Here is a 21,519-nt window from a genome sequence, read left to right as displayed (position 1 = left end):
TCCCCTAAAGAAAATTACTTTTAAAGAAAAAAGTTTAATACTTTTTTTGAAAACTTGGAAAACAAATTCCATAGGAGCAAGATTATAGTGTAGACCATCGCGCCTTTTGGCCCCACCTCCCCTGACTATCCCTCAATTGGTGGGGAGGGTTTCCATCCCATCCCAACCAGGAAAAGTCAAGAGAAGAAAACAGCCTGAGCACTGGCTGCCGTGTCGTGACAAACCCACAAAACCTTGATAAATGTCTTATACCTTTGTTGTGAGTGTCTTGAATGTTGTGTGTAACTGAGGTTAGTTAAGTGGTAAATGTGAGGGTTAGGGAGGGTGATTAAAGAGCTTGAACTCTGCAGAAAACTGTATAAAATGGATAATTGTAAATTGTAGACAATACAGATACTGTTAACATTGACTCTGATAATGTTGATAACAGAGTTTGTTTGGCAAATCATAAATAAAATATTTTTAAAATAAAGATTTTTCTTCAGGTGCTTCTGTAGGAATGCCACATTGGTAATCTACATTAGAATGCCACATTGATAATGTCTACTGACAATCGACATTAGTTTGCTGAGAATACAAAAATCAAGATGGGAAAGTGAGTTTGCAAAGCTTTAAGCTGATCAAGTCTGCAAAGGAATGGCTGATGTAGAATAAAGATCGAGAAAAAAGTTTTTTTTTTAAATGAAGTCCAGTGCTTGTTAATGAAATACAAAGTAAATGTCAGGATATGCTGGCCTTTTGAGATTATGCATTTCAGAATCACTAAGCTGATTCCTGGATTGGAGGATTGATTGTTAAAAGACATTTTAAGCAAGATGAACCTTTCGTCCCTGATGTTTAGAATGAAATCATACCTGTTGAGAAGCCACTTCAGCTAGTTGGGAAGTCTAAAATTACAAGAGCTAGTATTAGGATAAAGGGGTCTGTCATTTAGGAGTAAGAGGCAAAGATTAAGGTAAAACTCTGAAGAAAGTTTATCATCAATTATTCTTTGACCTTGTATTAATAGCCAAGGTAGAGTAGTTAGAATGGCAACAGGGTTAGTTATGAGGTGTAGGAATTCTGGGACACTTTCCATCACCCTGACAACTACATCTGCACAAAATCCATTGAGATGCAGTATCTTACACACTGTGTTATGGAACTGGAGGTGCAGCTGAATGACATTCAGCTTGTCCAGGAAAACAAGGAGTTTATTGACAGGAGCTACAGGAAATAGCCACACCAAAGCTGCAGGAGTCAGGAAGCCGGGAGAAGGAAAGGCAAGCAGCAGGTGGTGCAGGGTACCCCTATGGGCATCCCCCTCAATAATAAGTATATGGTTTGGATACTATTGGGATACCAGTGCAAAGCTGCAGTGATCAGGTCTCTGGCATTGCATCTGGCCCTATTGCTCAGAAGGAAAGAAGGAAGAAAAAAAGTAGTGATAAGGAATTCAATAGTTAGAGGGGCACAGGAGATTCTATGGACACAAGAGACGGGAAAAGGACCAATAACATTTCAGAGAGGTTTGCGAGAGCTGTTGGGGAGGATTTAAACTAGAATGGCAGAGGGATGGAAAACAGAATAATAGGGCAAAACAAAAAAGGAGTTAGTAGAAAAGTTGATGGAATACATAGTGTGATGATGAGGTAGGACAGGCAGTAACGGGAGCATAAATGCAATGGTGGGTTGGAACTGCTTATTTCAATAGAAGTATTAGGAAAAATAAAGATGAACTTAGAGCATGGATTAGTATGTGGAATTACAAGGTTGTTGCCGTTAGAGACTTGGCTGACATAAGATCAGAATTGGCTAACACAGGTACCTGGGTTTGGGTATTTCAAAAGGGATAGAAAGGGTGGTAAAAGAAGGGGGTGACATTGCTAATCAGGGATGGTATCACTACTGCAGATTGTCCACTGCAGATCATGGTCTGGTGCACTGACCTCTATCGGGCTAAATCCAAACAACTATCAGACACCTTTTACTCACCCCCCAACAGGAGCCCACCAAAACTCAAACCACTGTATCACACACCATCTCTCTGAATTCATCTCTTCCAGTCACCTCTCTGGCACATCTTCCAACCTTATTGTTTCACAAGCCCACACTGCCTGTTTCTACCTTCTAACCAAGATCCAAAAATCCAATAGTCCATGCAGATCCATAGCATCCATGTGCCCACCAAATTGGTCTCCACTTACCTCGATTCTGTTTGTCCTCCCCCATTCCAGTCTCTCTCCACCTACATTCAGGAGACTTCACACGTCCTCTATCACTTCAACAACTTCAAGTTCCCCAAATTCAATCGCATCATACTTACCATGGATATGCATTCCCCCTGGATATACACTCCCATCTCCCATATTGAAGGTCTCAAAACCCTCCATTTCTTTCTGGACAATAGAATCAATCATTCCCCCTCTACCACCACCCTCCTCCAGGTGGCAGAACTTGTCCTCACCCTCAATAATTTTTCCTTTGACTCATTCCAGGTTAAAGGGATACCCTTGGGTACCCACATTGGCCCCACCTATGCCTGCCTTTTTTTGGTCACATGGAGCAAGCCATACTACAAGCATACACAGGCAAGGCCATTCAACTCTTCCTCTGCTACATCAATGACTACTTTGGCAGCATCTCATGTACCCACGATGAGCCTGTTGACTTCATCCATTTTGTTGCCAGCTTCCTCCACAACCTCAAATTCACTTGGTCCATTTCTGGTAACACTCTCCCTTTCCTCAATTTGCCTCCATCTCGGGAGACAAACTCTTGACAGACATCTTCTACAAACCAACCATCTCCCCCAGCTACACCTTTTCGCTGCCCCCTGTAAGAATTCCATTCTCTCAATTCCTCCATCTGCTTTGCATCTGCATTTCGGATGAAGACCTCCAGGCCAGATCAAAGAGGTCCTATGTGATTTCTCCACTTGACGCATTGCCGCTCTTTTCCACGTCTTCTACAGGGACCACTCCCTCTAACTCCCTTGTCCATTCCTCCCTCCCTACCAATCATCCCCTTGGGACTGCAGGAGATGCTCCATCTGACCCAACACCACTTCCCTCACCACCAATCAGAGCCTCAAACAGTCCTTCCAAGAGAAACAACATTTTCCTGTGAATCTGCAAGGGTCATCCACTGTATCTGGTGCTCCCATTGTGGTTTCCTCAAAATAAGAAATACTGGACGCAGATTGAGATTACTTTGTTGAGCACGTCGCTGTCTGCTGCAATAGTGTGGATCTCCCAGTGACCATTTCAATTATCCATCCCATTCCTTGCTATCGTGTCTGCCCATGGTCTTGTGCATTGCCAGACCAAGATCACTCACAAAATGGAGGAACAACACCTCATCATCTGACTGGGCACCTTCCAACCAGATGACATTAATATAGACCTCTAGCTTTCATTAAATTCCACCCCCCCCCCTCCTTCTCCTAGCTCTGTCTCTCCATTCCATCTCCATTCGCACAGACATGATAAATTCTTACTTCATCCCTTACCATATCCAATTAACACCTCTTCAACCAGCATTATCTGAATTTTGAGACTTTCTCAGGTTTCCTGCTTCTGGCTTATTTTACTTCTTCCTTGAGGAAAGGCTCAGGCCAGAAATGTTGTCAATATATCTTTGCCTCCTATGAATGCGGAAAAGAATGCTGAGTTCTTTCAGCATTTCAGTGTGTTTTACTACAATCACAGCGTCTGCAGACTTTTGTGTTTGATTGTCGACTGAGTCAGTGTGGATGGAAGTCAGAAGCAGGAAGGGAGTAGTTTGTAGGCTCCTAAATAGCCCTCAGGACATTGAGGAGCAGATAAGTAGGTAGATTATGGAATGGTTCAAAAAAATTTAAAAAGCAGGGTTGTTGTTATCAGAGACTTCAACTTCCCTCATATTAACTGGGACCTCCTTAGTAAAAAAGGGATAGATTAGGCAGAATTTGTCAGGGGTGTCCAAGAAAAATTCCTGACAAAATGTGGCAAACTGACTACAGGAGAGGCCAAACTGTGTTTAGTACTGGGTAATAAACCTAGTCAGGTGACGGTGACCACAACTCCCTGATCTTTAGTATAGCAGTAGACAGAATGGCAAAACGTTTAATTGGGGAAGGTCCAAATACAATGGGATTATTCAGGAACTGGGGAGAGTAAATTGGAAACAGATGTCCTTGGGGAAAAGCACAGAAGTAATATGGAGGATGTTTAGGGACCACTTGCACAGGGTTCTGGAGAGGTTTGTCCCACTGATCCAGGGAAAAGATGGCAGGGCAAAGGAACTGAGGTTGACAAAGGAAGCAAGACAGCTAGCTAAGAGGAAGAAGGAAGCATACATAAGGTTTAGGAAGCAAAAGAAGGGCTCATGAGAATTATATGGTAACCAGGAAAGAAAGGACTGCAGAAAGGATTTACGAGAACTAGGAGACACAAGGCCTTGGCAAGTAGGATCAAAAAAACCCCAAAGTTGTGCTATACATTCATAAAGAGAAGGATAACTAGAATGAAAGTAAGGCCATTTAAGGATAAAGGAAGCAACATGTACCTGGAGGCATAGGAGGTTGGGAAGGCTCTAAATGAATACTTTACTTCAGTGTTCACCAGATTATGGACTTTGGACAATGCGAGATCAGTTTACAACAAGCTTGTGCATTTGGGTTAAGAAAGAGGACATGCTTATTAAAAACATTAAGATTTAAAAGTCCCTAGGACCAGACAAGATGTACTCCAGGTTTCTACATGAAGTGAAGGAAGATTGCTGCGGCATTGGTGATGATCTTTGCATTTTCTCTGGCCACAGGAGGGGTACAGAGGACTGGTGAATGTAGTTCCTTTATTTAAAAAAGACAATAGGGAGAGTCTAGGGAATTATAAACCAGTGAGTCATGCATCAGTGGTGTTGAAACTATTGGAGAGGATTCTTATGAATAGGATTTACAAGAAGCATAGTTTGCTCAGCAATAGTCAGCATGGCTTTGTGAGGGGAAGGTCATGCCTCACGAGCCTAATTGTTCTTTGAGGAAACAGCAAAAGAAATTGATGAAGGTAGGGCAGTAGATGTGCTGCATATGGATTTTAGTAAGACATTTGACAAGGTCCCTCATGGTAGACTCATTCTTAAAGTCATGAGGTATGGGATCCATGGAACCTTGGCTAAGTGGATTCAGAACTTAGGTCATCAAATCATCGTGATCTGAAGGGCCTGTACTGTGCTGTAATGTTCTATGTTCTAAAATGAGGAGTAATTTATTCACTAGTTTTCAGAAAGTCTATTCTCCACTCCATCAATCTGTGGGGTCGTAATTTTTGAGAATATTCTAAGTAGAAATCAGCAAGTTTTCAATATTTAAGAAATCAAGAGATTTGAGGATTGTTAGAGTACACTCACAATTTAAATAAAGCAGAAAGGCAGTTGGGTACCTTGATACTTGTTTGTTGTCACTGACTACTGCAGTTATAAAAGCCAAATATTCTTATCACTCCCAAAAGACTAGGCTGGCCCATTGAAGCCATGGCTGATGATCCTATCACCAATGAGCACAAAATGGCAATAAAGGGAAGCTCAAGCAGAGCAGCCATTGTGTTTGTGGACCTGATTTGAGGCTTTAGTTCAAGAACCTGAGGCCAGAAGGGCAATTTTTTTTTCAACTTTTGTTATTACTGATTTGGTCTTGGTAGCCCATGTTACAGCACAGGTGTGAATGCAGATATGGCAGTGGAATGCTCCTCCTGTAGGATGTGGGAATTCATGGAATCTGATGGTTTCCCTGATGAATATATCTGCAGGAAGTGCAGCCAACTCCAGCTCCTGAAAGATCATATTGAGGAACTGTTGGAGAACCAAGAATCTTCTGAGAGGCTGATAAAGTCATTGATAAGTTTTAAGCAGGTGATTACACCCAGAGTGCAGAATTCAGCTAATAGATGGTAAAGGTAAAGGTTCCATTATTGTCATGTAATACTACATTTAGAATGTAACATACATGAAATTCTTTAACTTTGACTACCGTAAGGCAGACAAAGTCGCAAATTTGTCAAGCAGGGATACAGAGTCAAAAAAAGTAACAAATGGCTAAAAGTTTTATATAAATGCAAGTAGACCAAGAAATAAAGTGAATGATCTTTTGGTACAGCTACCAACTGGGAAATATGATGTTGTAGCCATCACGGAGTCATGGCTAAAGGATGGATGTCATTGGGAGTTTTGTGTTGAAGGACTTGCAGGTAAGCAAAGGGGGTGGGGTAAATCATAAGAAAAAGGTGACAAGTGATCAAAATATATAGAATCACTGTGGGCAGAGTGAGGAAATAGCAAAGGTAAAAGGATACTATTGACAGTTATATACAGATCTCCCAATAATAGCCAACAAATTACAACACCAAGTGGAAAAGGCATGTCAGAAGAGCAAATGTTATAGTAGTCAGAGGGGATTTTAACATACTGTAGCGGGCCGAATGAGCGCACACCGCTATGTCGCGAACCGTCGCTGGCATGGTTCTGCGGCCGCGGAACAACTAAACAAACAGGTGGTAAATACTCACTTAACGAAGCGCTGTCCTGCTGAGTATCCTGCCAGAAGGTGCAGGACACTCACAAGGATCAATTTAAACCTGCAGGTCCCGTGGATTGAAGCACTCCATTTGTAATGTCTCGCCTTGTCCCGTGGAGCCCGGGACATGCAGGATATAAAAGATTGTAAAACCTGAGTAAAGTCGGTCTTGAGATGACTAATCTGGCATGTGTGTGTGTATTACTTTAGTAGCTCTACTGTAGTAGCCGCTACAATACCATACATTAGAAAAATCAGGTTGGGACTGGATCTCAAGAGATAATTTGTAGAATGCCTATGAAATGGCTTTTTAGAGCAGCTTGTTGATGACCCCACTAGGAGAGCAGCTGGACTAGGTGTTGTGTAATTCACGAGAGGCTATTAAGAGAGTTTAAATAACCATTAGGGGGCAGTGATCAAGTTCAACTTGAGATTTAACAAGAAACTAAAGTCAGATTTCCAAAGAGTTAAGGGAACTACAAGGGCATGAGAGAAGAACATGAGAGAAGGGGGCACCAGTGGAAGACAGCAGAGTAACAATGATAGGAGTTTCTGCAAGAAATGAAGTTGGTGCAGGATACATACCAAAAAAGAGGAAATATTCAAATGTTAAAATGTCATAACTAGCTGACAAGGGATGACAAAGACAATATAAAAGCAAAAGAGGGCAGACAAGAAAACAAAAATTAGTAGAAAGATAAAGGATTGGATGTTTTTAAAAACTTGCAGAAGGAAACTAAAAGACTTGCAAGGAAAAGCTCAAGTCTGAAAGTAGGCTAGCAAATAATATCAGAGGATACAAAAAACCGAGTATAAGAGACACAAGAGGAAATGTAGGACCACTAGAAAGTGATCACAAGAAAATCTTCTCATACTTATTGTATATACTCATGTAAAAGTCAACTTCCTATTTTTGGCCAAAAAAATCTGGAATTTTCCCAAATATCTCATACAAAAGTTGACCCTAGTGTCTCACCCGCCCACAAACTGAAGCTCCTGACGTTCTGTTTGTGAACTCACGCCTCTACCCTGGCCACCTGCAAGCTGGAAGTCCCAATGCCTTCGATAATTTCCCACCTGCTACCGGCCACTCACAGACCAGAGCTCCCAACACCTCAGATTCTTGCCACGATCCCAACCTCCCCTGTACCGGTGTCCAGGGCAATTTCCCCTCACCAGTTCCCATACCAAGTCTGACACCTTGGATATATCCGCTGCTGGATTTCCCTCCCCTTCCCCCCCCCCAACACTCCTTAACCTTCCCTATCCTCTCACACTTCTCCCTCCTCAACCCCCATCTCCACCTTTGAGCTCCCCCTTTCTTCCAACACCCCCTTCAACAGATGTGTTTTTACTTCAATCACTCATGTTTTGATGTGCAGATTCTATTATTACTTTAATTCGTTGTTTTTTTGTTCTTTCTGTTTAGAAATCATTTGGACTTCTGCCTCAGATACTGTACTTTAGATTCTGGTGTGAATTTCAGCCCCTCAAAAGTAGTCTCCATGCAAGTCAACCCCATAAATTTAACATTTAAAAATGGTCCAGTAATTTTGACTTCTACACGAGTCTTCTCTGTAATATTCATACTCAAATGATCAAATATGTTGCCTGGAATGGACAGCTGTAGTAAGAGAAGAAATTGGAAGGCTGGGTTTATTGTCACTGAAATAAAAATGGTTGAATGGTGACCTTATAGAGGTTCATAAAATTATAAAGGACATAAATAGGATAGATAATTAGAGTCAATTTTCCCAGGGCAGGATAATCCAAGACTAAAGACACGTTTAAGGTGAGAAATTTAAAGGAAATCCGAGGGATAAGTTTTTCTACATTTGATTGCATATTTATGGATGGAGCTGCCAGGTGAGATGGTGAAGGCAAATTCAATTAGGATGTATTTCAGGAAATTATTTAAAATTGCTTATATCAGTGTCTGCTTTCTACATTGGAGATCATAATGAGTACCTGAGGCAGACAGCTGAATTCTGTGTGGCACTGTTGAGGAGTCCATGAGGTTCCATCTTAAAGCCAGTATACCCCTCCCCCCCACCCCCTCTGGACTTCCTGCCATCAGCAGTCTGCCATTTTTATGCTTCAAGTCCTCAAAGAGGACCTGAAAACATTCCTGCAAGAAAATACTGGTTCTCTCCCTGGCAACTGTGAACACCTTTGAAAATGGAAATACTAATTAAAATAAAATTGCAATTTTAATAAGAGGTAAGAGAGAAAACCATAGTCCACTTATAAGCATTCTTAAAGACTGAGAAATTATATTAAATCCGGTCAATATGTATCATTGTCTACATTTCCCAAAGCCTAAAATAACTCAACCATTTAAGAAATTGTTGTTTTACATAGACTTGTTAAAAATAAATTATAATTTTCCACTGGTAAGATCAGCAGCTGTGTTACGTTAGAGCACTTCTGTAAAACATAATTAACCTGATACAGTACAATTCCAATTATCCTAAATCAGATTATCTAAAATCTTCAGTTATGCAAAAACTTTTTGGACCCAGAAGTGATATCTATTCAGCTCCGAAAAATTTTTTTGCATACTCTATAATTGAAGATTTTTAAAAATCAGAAATCCTCATTTATCTGAAAATTTCCAAAGCCGAAATGACGTCATTTCATTTCTGAAGTTTTGGATAAATCCTCAGTTATCCAAATTTTCAGGAGACAAAATGACATCACAGGTTGAAAACATTTTAAACCCAGCATGCTCATGTGAGTTTGAGATGCCATTTTGATTCCAACTGAACACTAGAAGACTTTGCAATGGCAAAGAGATCTGCAGATAGCACTGTGGATGTGACTGAAAATAAGAGGAGGCATTTATGTCCCTCCATACAACTGAAAGTGAAGCTACTGTTCTTTGGTGAGAATTAAAACATTATTTCATGCTTTAAAAGCCTTTCTTTGTTGTTTATTATTATTCTTGTTTAAAATCTGTTAAAAATGATTTGCTGTTGTTACTGAGCTATTTTTTTTAAAAATTGAAGAGTTATCCGAAAATATAGTTTATCTAAAATAGGTCTAGGCCCGACCTTTTCAGATAATTGGAGATGCACTGTATATCTGTTTATTCTACCTTTATTTTCATAAAGGTTGTCCTAATTTTTTTTTTAAAAATGCAGCCAATTTATTTACTCCTATCCTCAAAGTTCTATTGAAAAGATACTTTGAGGAGAATTGGACAATAACATTCTGACTGTTGACTTCAGGAAGGAAAACCAGAGGTATACAATACATTGATCATTTGGGGGAAATCAGGTGGAGAGCGTGAGCAAATTTAGGTTCTTGGGAGTCACTATCTCAGAGGATTTTTCTTGGACCCAACATACCAATGGCATTGTGAAGAAAGCACAATAGCGCCTCTACTTTCTCAGGAGTTTGTAGAGATTCAGTATGACACCAGAAACCCAGGCAAATTTCTATAGAGGTGTGGTGGGAAGTGTGCTGACCGGCTGCATCTGTCTAGTGTGGGAATACCAATATCCCTGAGCATAAAGCCATTCAAAAGGTAGTTGACAAATCCCAGGACATCGCAGACAAAAACCTTCCCTACTATTGAAGGCAAGGAACAATGCTGTCAAAGGACAGCAGCAAAGACTCAAGCAGTCCAGATTACTAGCAGCATTTCCAAGGCCATCACATTGAGCATGGGGGGCCCCTTAGAGCTGCGTGCTTAGTCCTGTTTTTCACTCTGCTGACCCATGACTGTGCAGCTAAAAACAGCTTGAACCACATCAAGTTCACTGACGACACGACCGTGGTAGGCTTATTAGCAAGAATGAGGAGTCTGCATACAGAGATGAGGTGCAGTCACTATGTGCAGAGCCAACAACCTGTATCTGAACGCTAATAAAACAAAAGAGATGGATGTCAATTCAGGAGGGCTGTGGGGGTTGGGGGGGGGGGGGGGGGGGGAGGAAGAGACCATGCTCCGTTGACTATTGACGTCTTAACTGCTGAGGTCACCAAGAGTATCAAGTTCCTTGGAGTACACTTGGCAGAAAATCTTACCTGGCCCCTTAACACCAGCTCCTTAGCCAAAAAAGCCCAGCTGCACCTCTACTTCCTGCAACCCTCCCACCCTCCATCCTCACTACATTCTACAGAGGATGTGTTGAGGGCATCCTGTGCAGCTGCATTACCATCTGGTTTGGTACCACCTCGGACCGCAAGACCCTGCAGAGGATAGTGAAGTTAGTGGAAAAGATCATTGGGGCCTCTCTTCCCTCCATGAAGGACAACTACAACTCTTGATACAAGCAAAAGGCAATAGCTTTTCCCCCCAAGCTATCAGGCTCCCGAATTCCCAGAACATATGTGGATAGTGTACCATGGACTTTTACTGTATACATCTCAACTTCTATTCTAAATTATATTTATGTAAATATGCTCCATAGTCCTGGAGCAACGCTATCTTGTCTTTACCATGCAAGCATGGTACAAATGATAAATAAAGGTGACAACTTGAAGACCCACACCATCCAGCACATACTCTATTCTTGCTGCTTCCATCAGGAGTGAGGTATAGGTGCCACAAGGCTCGCACCACCAAGTTTGGGATCAGCTGCTATCCATTCACCATCAGACTCAACAACAAACTCAATCAGAGACTCATTTAAGGACTCTTACTTGTATATTGATTTTCTTTTGTTCTCTGTATTGCATTTGTTATCAGTTTACAGTACTTTTATTGATAAAATGTTTACACTATGTTGTTTATTTTTTTGCACTACCAATTAGTGGTAATTCTGTAGTGCCCGCAGGAAAAGGGAATCTCAGGGATGTAACATCCTTGTGCCACAGGTGGAAAACTCATAAGAGGAACATTGTTTACATAGACTTACTGCGGTCCACACTTTGTTCCTTTCGAACTTTGTCCAGGTCTTGCCTCTTATCAGATGTCTCTTTGGATGCTTCACCTTTCTTTCCCAACTTTTCCTAGAAATAAGGCAGAAAACATAAATAACATTTTTTAGCAATTACGTTTCAGCTGAAATTATGTAAAATCAGAACAAAGAATAAACGCTCGACACATTCAGGTAAACAATAAATTTGCAGATACCAGAGTTTAAGTGTAGTACACGGAAGGAGGAGTGGGGTGGAGGACACGGACAGACCGGACAGGGACAGAGATGACAAAAAGAATGGGGATGGGGGAGTGACAGAATGGAGGGTGCGGGAAACAGAGCGGCAGCAAGGAAAAAAAGAGCGGGGCTGTGGCAAGGGGTGGGGGGAACTCTAACCACATTTATGTTCATTTTCCAATGTTTGTGTTCACTATGTTTCAGCATTCTCTACAACAGAATGATAAATTTAGATAAAGTCATGAGATGTCAGTACACCATAAGTTTGCACCAAATACTATTTTATCCCCCACAATATAACTCATCAGAATGAAGCAGCTAATTTCAGATTGATTGCATTTTACCCAACAGTCATGTGAATATCTTTTTAATGTCTACAAATTTACCATATGATGATCAATAAACATCAGATGCACGTTGTGTTAACATTTAACAATCAAAATGTATGTCTTAAGACATTCTCTCAATATTACTTAATGGAAATCGCAAGAAAACATTGAGCTGCAGGAACCTTTGCTATTCTATTTTCTAGTCCTCACCATCTTAATTTTATTGTATTCAATTGCAGGAGCTATTAGTATCTAACTCACCACAATGCAGCATTGGTGAAAACACAAGAGAATACTGATATTGAAATCTGTACCTTTTTTGTCAAATACAGGTTTTAGGGACTGGGTATCAAAAATTTTAAAGATTGTTTATTCAAGATAATTTCACTTCTTTTGAACAATTGAAGACAAAATTTAAATGACCAAATAGTCATTTTTTCAGATATCTACATTTGTTCAGTCCAAGCTCTCTGATTTTCCAGATTTCTGAAACAAATATTCTTGATTTACTTTTTGACTTTAAATTTTCTCAAAGGTTCAATATCAATTATTTATAATAATTTGATATATTTGAGAACATTTTTTCTCTAGTTAAGATCAAAAGTGATTGGGAGCATGATTTGGATTTGTCACTTCCAAATGAGGACTGGATATTATACTAAATTTGATTAATGAATCCTCCTTCTGTGCACGACATTGTTTGTTCCAATTCAAAGTGGTGCATCGAGTACATATTTCAAAAGTTAAACTGTCTCGCTTTTATTCTGATATTGATCCATTATGTGATAAATGTAAAAATTTTTGAGGCTTCATTGATACACGTTTTTTGCTTGCCCTAGTTTAAAAAATGATTGGAAAAATTATTTTCAAACTTTTATCAGTCATTTTTAAGGTCAAATTGGTTTTTCCCAAGAAGGGGAAATACTATTGACTTCATATCAGAAGCAAATTTCAACTTTTACCTCATTGATAGCTAGATGGGCAATTTTGATGAAATGGAAAGACAGCATGCCACCTACTTATATTCAATGTTTACAGGAGGTCATGTTCTTCCTAAGTTTAGAAAAAAATCAGATATGTTAAAGATGTAAAGGTGAATTTTTACAAGACGTGGGGCCCAGTCATGGAGTATTACCATAATTTAAAGATGCTCCTGAGCAGCGCTGTCTGATCTCCAAACGTCATCTTTCATTTCCCATGTACTATTAGATAAGCGTTAACCTTGAGGGAGGGTTTAATTAATTGGGAGGAGGGGTTCCTTTTTCTGTTTTTTTTCCTTTTGAGATATTTTGATAAAGGGTTTGATTGTGTATGTGTGTGGGGGGGGGGGGAATTGAGAGTTTCTGGTGGCTTGGGGGAGGATGCATAGGACTCTGGGTGGCATGCGGCTTCCAAGGTCATGTGATGGTGATAGCGCACCAACTGTATTATATTTAAACTCCTACAAAGGTTCCATAAAAAAAATTCTGTTGGTTCAGCTCACAGACGACTTCTGTTATATTTTGTTCATTGCGCCACTCGCTATAGCAGCGACTCCAACATGATCTGAACATGCAGCCTTCTGATATGGAGTCAAAAAAGATATTTTAAAAACAAAAGGAATATAGAGAGAAAAAAAAATCAGCTGGAGGATTCAGAGGATCAGAGAGCAATCATGGAGGGAAATGTTTCAGATCAAAGCCACTTCAGAGCCGAGAAAGGAGAGGAAAGGTGGCCAGTAATATAGGGAGAGGGATTCAGGTATACCCTGCTTTATGAATACTTGCTTTATGCAAATATGCTTTTACAAAGAAACCTGTATTTGCTTTTACAAAAGGATTTTCGGTTTTACGAAAAAGCGGCCAGTGAGGCAGTCAAAACTCACAGTTAAACTACACTGTACATACACAGCCTATATAAAGTAGAAATAATGTATTTATCATATCATTCTTGCTTTTACTATATGTTGGTGTTATTTTAGGTTTTGTGTTCTTTGGTATGATTTGGTGGGTTATTTTTTTGGGTCTGGGAACGCTCAAATTTTTCACATAAATGAATGGTAATTGTTTCTTCACTTTACACCATTTTGGCTTACGAAAGATTTCATAGGAAGGCTCTACTTTGGATAGAGGGATATATCTGTACTTGAAACTTGGGAATTTGACGTTGTTTTGAGTTAAAGAGTAAAGTCTAAAGATTATAGTGTCATTCACGCAAGTGCTGGAGAAACACATAGCATCTATATGAACTGAAGGGTAACAATATTTTGGGTCTGAGTCCTTCAAAAAACAGGCAATTGCCTGAATAAAAGGGTTGAGAGGAACAAGACCAGGAGTACAAGCTAACAGGCAAGAGGACAAAGGTGGATACAGATGGAAGAGTAGAAAAGAAAAAAAGCTGAGAAGTGATCAGGGAGTAACTCTCTGAATGGAGAGCTGAAGGAAAGGAGACAGAGGAATAGGGAAAGCAACAACAACAAAAAAAAATGCAGGAGAGGTTTAACAGAAATTGATGTTAATGCTATGAGGTTGGAGAGTGCCCAGACAGAATACTAGATAGTGTTCCTCCAATTTGCAAGTAGCCTTGGTTTGGCAGTACATAAAGCCATTGTCAGACATATCAATGTGGGGAAAGGTGTGTGGAATTAAAATGGTTGGCCACTGGGAGATCCCTGTTATTCCAGCAGACAGCAGACAACCAAACAATCTCCCAGTCTGCATCCAGTCTGTGATGTAGAGGAGGCCACAATGGGAGCACCGGATGCAGTAGATAATCCCTGATTCAGAAATTCAGAAGTGAAGTGCTGCTTCATTTGAAAGGACTGATTGGGGCCCTGAATGGTGGTGAGGGAGGCAGAGTGGATACAAATAAATTTCTAGCAGTCACAGGCATAGGTACCAAGGGGGAAATTAGTAGGAAGGGATGAGTAGACAAGGGAACCCTGGAAAAATGGAGAGGGGAAGATGTGTCTGATGGTGGCAACACATAGTAGGTGGCAGAAATTGCAAAAGGTAATATTCGATTCAGAGGCTGGTGGAAGACAAGGAGAATCCTGGACTTTTTGTGTCTTGGGGTGGAGGGAGCCATGGCAGATGTGCAGGAAATAAAGGAGATGCAGGAAAGGGATGAGTTAATGGCAGCAGAGGGGAAGCCACGATTTTTGAACGCAGACATCTCTGATGTTCTGGATCAGAAAGGTACCGAGGTGGTGATTAATGGGAAAGGAGGAGTGGACGGCACTAGAGGTACTGTCTCTAACTCCCACAGTTGCCTCAACTGCATCTCTTTACACCCTGCCCCCTGCAAGGATTCTATTCTTTTCTCTCAATCCCACACCTCTGTTAGATCTGCTCCCATGATGAAATCTTCCATTCCAGAACATCTGAATGATCTTTGGAGTTTCTCCAGCATTTTTGTGCATTGCTATTCAATGTTGCTACCACTGTGGACTGTTGCACTGTATATTCAATTACTAATGCTTTATTTTATTTTTAAAGGGACCTCAAAATATTTAGTCGTCATTAGATTAGAAAATGAGCATTTAACTTCAGTTTAAATTTGATCAAAAAAATTATTTGGTTTTCTTAAACAAACTTAACAAATGCCTACCTGTGTTGTGGTTTTCACTGTTTCCACCTTCTCTTCCATTTTTATTGTTAAGCAGTTTGATTTATCAGTCTTCATATTTTCTCTAATTTCAGAATCCAGTCGTAATTTATCAAAGAGACTAGGCTCAGTGAACATGGGTGGCTGATTTGAAGTTGTTATATTTGATTCAATACAATGAATTACCTTTTCTGTTCCAGATCGACAAGTATCAATCACATTTTGCATTTTGCTCAACTTTTTCGTCATTTTCGCGGTATCATGTTTAGGAGCTGTACTATTTTCACCATCCAATGACTTTCTATTTTTGGATTCTAGCTGAAGTTTTGAAACCTTAATTTCAATTTTGTCAGATTTTAAAGACAATGAGTTTTCTTTACTTTTCTCATGACTTTTATGTTTCTTTGCATAACTGCTATTCTCTTTATTTAAAGTTTTCTTCTCTGGATAATCTGCTTTCTGAGTTTTTTTCTGTTTTTGTACCTTCATCTCTGGCTTCACATAAGCCACTTTGTCACTTTTCTTTTTCTTTCTCTTAATCTTAAGATCAAAGTCATCTTCATCAGAACTTTCCACTGATCTTTTGGATGGCGTAGTAGTGTCTAACTGGCCTAGCTCCGCAGATTCTTCAAAGGTTGTATTTTTAAAATCCAGTTTTTCCTGATCTTTACATTCATGGGCTAATGATGGTTCTTTTAAAAATTCATCTTGTGGGGCTAGTTCTAATAAAGACTTGTGCGTCTCAATGTGTTTTTTCTTCAGTTTCTTAGATTCAATTAAAGTCTTTTTCTTCACTTTATCACTGTCTGAGAGATTTCTCTGATTTTCTATGTAATTGTCTCTTAACTCCTCACGATTTGACTTGCTGGATTTCATTGATTTTTCCATTTTGGGACTGTCAAGTTTCACGTCCAGTTCAGTTTTAGATCTCTTCTTCTTTTTGGTCTTTGATGAAGACATTTCTTTTGCCCCTCCATAATTATCACTTGTTTCATCTTCAAAAATATCTTTGTCCAAATCAAGTTTCTGGAATAATACAAATGGGTAGAAAGGGTTTGGCATTCAAGCTAAAATAGTAATCACAACTTAAAAAGTGATGTTTTCATTACAATTTCCTTTACATTACTATTTCATAGTAATTTCAGAATTTAGTGAGTCTTGGGTTGTCATGTTGAAGTTATACAAGGCATCAATGAGGCCAAATTTGGAATATTGCATGCAGTTTTGGATGCTGAATTATAGGAAGAATAAACAGGAGATTTACAAGAATGTTGCTTGGGTTTCATGGTTTGAGTTACAGGGAAAGGTTGAGCAGGCTGGGAATTAATTCCCTAGAGTGTAGAAGATTGAGGGGTGATTTGATAGAGGTGTTTAAAATTATGAGTGGGACCGAGAGTCAATATGGATAGGCTTTTTCCATTAAGAGTGGGGGAGATTCCACTGCAAAATCAGTTGACGCTTGCGAGTGGATTCGCAAATCCAAATGGAGAGGGAGATGTGGTTGTCCGACAAGGGATAAAGGACAACTCAGGAGGGGAAGGGGAGATTGGGGATAAATAAGATAGAAATAGGAGAATAAGGAAAATGTTGGATGTTGTAGGAATGTTGTCTTATAAAGAGTTGAAAATAAGAAAACAGAAATGGAAAAGGAGGAAAGGTAATGATGGAAAAACGGAAAGAGAAGATAAACAAAATATAAAAGGGCTACGCTGAACTATATGTCTTTAAATATTAATGGAATACATAACCAAATTAAAAGGAAGAAACTACTAAATTTAAATGAATAAATGTATTCCATTAGAAAAAATAACACATAGGTTAAGAAATAATATTGAAATATTCGAACAAGTATAGGAGCCTTACATTAAATACAATAGCGAAAACCTACCGGGGACAAACATTACCTAAGTTGATGGAAGGAGAAGGAAAGAAAAGAATGGACTCAGTAGAATTTCTGGTGTATTTTTGTTGAATGACAACATTGTCTGACTGGCTTAATGCAACCTAGATTGTATACCTAAAATGGATGAGGGGGGGGTGGGGGGGGTGGCTTGGGAGGAGGGAGCGGGGGGGGGGGGGGGGAGAGAAAAAGTCACTGTATATGTGTGAAAAAGAAATAGTGTATATCATGGCTAATGTGATTTATGGTGTGAAAAATAAAAAATTTAAAAAAAAGAGTGGGGGAGATTCAAACAAGAGGACTTGGATTGAGATTGAAGGAGGAAAAGTTTAGGGAAAACATGAGGGAGGGATTTCTTCACTCAGAGTATGATGGGAGTGCAGAATGAGCTTCCTGCTGAAGTGGTAGATGCAAGTTCGATTTTAATATTTAAGGAAATGTTGGATACTTATATGGATGAGAGAGGTTATGGGCTGGGTGCAGTATGGACTAGAAGGGTTGAACTGGCCTGTTTCTGTGCTGTAATTGTTATATGGTTCAGTTTTGAATTTGTTAATTATTGTATTAATCCAAATTATTGAACTAAAATTTCAATTTTTAATAGACTGTTTTAGATGAATTAATAGTTCAGCCAAATAAAAATTGCAATTAGTTTGTAACAAATTAATAGCTAATACCATATCTCAGACAATAGACAAAGATGCTCAATGGTCAAATTACAAATACCATATAACCATATACAGCACAGAACAGGCCAGTTTGGCCCTACTAGTCCATGCCAGAACAAATCCCCACCCTCCTAGTCCCACTGACCAGCACCTGGTCCATACCCCTCCAATCCACTCCTCTCCATGTAATTATCCAGTCTTTCCTTAAATGTAAATAACGTTCCTGCTTCAACAATCTCCGCCGGAAGCTTATTCCACATCCCAACCACCCTTTGCGTGAAGAAATTTCCCCTCATGTTCCCCTTATAATTTTCCCCTTTTAATCTCAAATCATGGCCTCTGGTTTGATATCCCCCACTTTTAATTGAAAAAGCCTATCCACATTGACTCTCTCTGTCCCTTTTAAAATCTTGAACACCTCCATCAAATCCCCCCTCAATCTTCTACGCTCCAGAGAAAAAAGCCCCAGGCTGCTCAACCTTTCTCTGTAACTCAAACCCTGACATCCTGTCAACATTCTCATGAACATTCTCTGCACTCTTTCTATTTTGTTTATATCCTTCCTATAATTTGGTGACCAAAACTTCACACAGTATTCCAAATTTGGCCTCACCAATGCTTTGTACAATTTCATCACAACATCTCAACTCTTGAATTCAATACTCCGATTTATGAAGGCCAACATTCCAAATGCCTTCTTCACCACTCTATCTACCTGAGTATCAACTTTGAAGGTAGTATTTACCATAACTCCCAAATCCCTTTGTTGCTCTGCCCTCCTCAATTGTCTACCATTCAATGTATATGACCCATTTAGATTTGCCTTTCCAAAATGCAACACTTCACACTTATCCGTATTAAATTCCATCAGCCATTTCTCAGCCCACTCCTCTAGCTTTCCTATATCTCTTTTTAAGCTACGGTAATCTTCCTCACTGTCCACAATACCACCAATCTTTGTATCATCTGCAAACTTACTTATCCAATTCACCACCCCTTCTTCCAGATCGTTAATATATATAACAAACAGTAGTGGACCCAGGACCAATCCCTGAGGAACTCCACTAGTCATAAAATAAATTAAATAAAAATGAATTTGAGTTAAACTCAATTATAGTAATTAAAAATCAAAAGCCTAATGCTTCTTTGAATACATTTGCTTCGAGTTTAGGGATACCAAATTTTCCCGTACAAGTGCTGAGGGACTGTCACAAGTTTACACTCTGCTGCTAGACTCCTTGAAGAGAGTAACATCAGGGAATACTCAGGAAATTGCCAAAACAACTAAAAGCTTTTGACTTCCTGCTCACATTTCCCAAAGATTTCATGTGTCTCTTCACTCCCTCACAATATCCAACCAGCAGAATATTTTTCTAGTGTGGCACTGTTGTAATGTAGAGCAGTGGTTCACTGTCCCCAATGAGGAAGGGGAAGAATGGGAAGCTGACAAAGCTAAAAATTACTGGAAACCTTCAAGGCTTCAGTAACATTGAGGCATCTGAAAGTTCAAAGTGCAAAAAAATGCTCAACCTGTTGGTTGGAATGTTATGACTTTGGAATGATAAGACTTTGGAATGATAGCAGCCAATTCTTCAAAAAGAGCATCTCATTAGTCATTCATAAGAGTTTTGGGAAATGGGGAGATATCTTACTGAATTTGAATAACTGGGGCTTTCATTCAACATGGTTAGGAATCAATGATACAAAGTAATTAGCAGTCAAATAGCACATAGAAAGCACCAACAAAATAGCCTAGAAATAATAACCAGAAAATCTGTTTCAGTAACATTGGTTATGGCCAGGAATTATTCATCTGGCCTTTTAGAATATTGGCCTGAATGTTTATGCTTTAAAAAAGTTCTGAAGTTTAGATATTGAACCTACAAGCTTCCAGAGATAAGAATGTTAACAACTGAATCCTCCATATGAGCCTCTACCTCTCAAGTATCACCTTCAGAAGAGTAGTCCTTCCAGTGAACTTGACCATATTATAATTAAAATCAAAGAAGCAATACTCATTAAGGTCAAACTCAAACAACTGAGTCCATCAGCAAAGCAATTGCTTATTTTCCAAAAATTAAGGGGTTTATAACAGTTTAGAAATTTGAATTAATAACAGAAAATATCTTCTAATCACAGCTATATAAAATGATAGCATTTTCCAAACAGAGGCTATAAGAATCAAAACTTGTACAAATAATACAAGATGAAATGGAAGGAAGCCAATGGCTTGTTTCTACACCTTAAATTCATATAATGCAACCAAGCAGACTCTTACCTGATTATCTCTTGCAGGTGATTTTTCTGCTGCTTTCTGTTTGAAAACCTGGAGCACCTCTGTGCAGTCCTCCAAATGAGCCTCTGGTTCCCAAGTATCATCCTCAGAAGAGTAGCCTTTCCAGTGAACTCTGTACAAAACTTGACCCTGTTATTATAATTAAAATCATATTTACACAAGACCTGTCAAACCATGCAGATTATATTGCCAGTTCCAAGATGTGAGATAACCATTATTAACAAAATATTCATAATTTCATAATTACAGAATCAAAAGCCTCTACAACCAAAATATGATATGACAGGCTTGTATTGGGCACAACAATGCTCCATCTCAAACTACTATACACTTTCAGAATCAGAATTTATTCTTATTAACACGTCACAAAATTCATTATTTTGATCAGAATTACAGGTGCAAAGTTGGTTTAAATTTCAATTTTTTAAAAAATTAATTAATTAATGAACAAGAAGAGAAAATGAGGTAGTGTCTATGTTTCATTTTCCATTCAGAAATGTTATGGCAATGGGGAGGAAGCTGTTTTTTTGTACCGTTGGAATGTTCACCTTCAGGCTCCTGTACCTCCTTCCTGATGGTAGCAGTGAAAAGAGGTGGTGAGGGTCCTTGATGATAGAGTCTTTCTTGAGACACTACCTCTTGTAGATGTCCTTAATGGAGTGAAGATTGATGTCCATGATGGCAGTAGCTGAGTTCCAAATTCTCTGTAGCCTCTTCCTGTCTTGTGCAACAGCACCTCCTCCATACCAGTGATGCAACTAGTCAGAATGCTCTGCATGGTACACCTGTAGAAATTTGCAAGTCTTTGATGGCATACCAAACCTCCTCAAACTCGTCACGAAGTATAGCTGCTGGCAAGCCTTCTTCGTGATTACATCGACTGAGTCCCCACGATAGAACTTATGTCGGCCATAAGAACAGAAATAGGCTATTCAGTCCATCAAGCCTGCCCTGCCATTTAATAATTACCTAATCGATTATCCGTCTCAGCTCCACTGTCCAGCCTTCTCCCCGTAACTTTTGATGCCCTGGCAAATAAAGAACCTATCAATCTCTGCCTTAAATACACCCAATGACCTGGCCTCCACAACTGCTTCTGGTAAC

General features: G+C 39.4%; 1 protein-coding gene and 1 long non-coding RNA gene across 6 annotated transcripts in view; one reads left to right on the top strand and one right to left on the bottom strand.

Annotated features, from left to right (window-relative positions):
* Positions 1-21,519, bottom strand: part of mphosph8 (M-phase phosphoprotein 8) — a 112,170-nt gene that overhangs the window by 59,187 nt on the left and 31,464 nt on the right. For all 5 annotated transcript variants that reach the window (XM_069891331.1, XM_069891332.1, XM_069891335.1 and 2 more), the window contains 3 exons: positions 20,398-20,544; positions 15,555-16,577; positions 11,398-11,491 (listed from right to left, as the gene is read on the bottom strand). In XM_069891331.1, coding sequence (XP_069747432.1) covers positions 11,398-11,491; positions 15,555-16,577; positions 20,398-20,544 — 1,264 coding nt within the window. The remainder of the gene's footprint in view (positions 1-11,397; positions 11,492-15,554; positions 16,578-20,397; positions 20,545-21,519) is intronic.
* Positions 13,429-20,576, top strand: LOC138739393 (uncharacterized). The gene is made up of 2 exons (XR_011342215.1): positions 13,429-13,706; positions 20,415-20,576. It is a non-coding gene; the product is annotated as an uncharacterized lncRNA (long non-coding RNA).

This window comes from Narcine bancroftii, chromosome 7 (assembly GCF_036971445.1).
Source record: "Narcine bancroftii isolate sNarBan1 chromosome 7, sNarBan1.hap1, whole genome shotgun sequence".
Taxonomy (NCBI): domain Eukaryota; kingdom Metazoa; phylum Chordata; class Chondrichthyes; order Torpediniformes; family Narcinidae; genus Narcine; species Narcine bancroftii.
The sequence above is the reverse complement of the archived record's forward strand: the minus strand, read 5'-3'. Positions and strand labels throughout refer to the sequence as shown.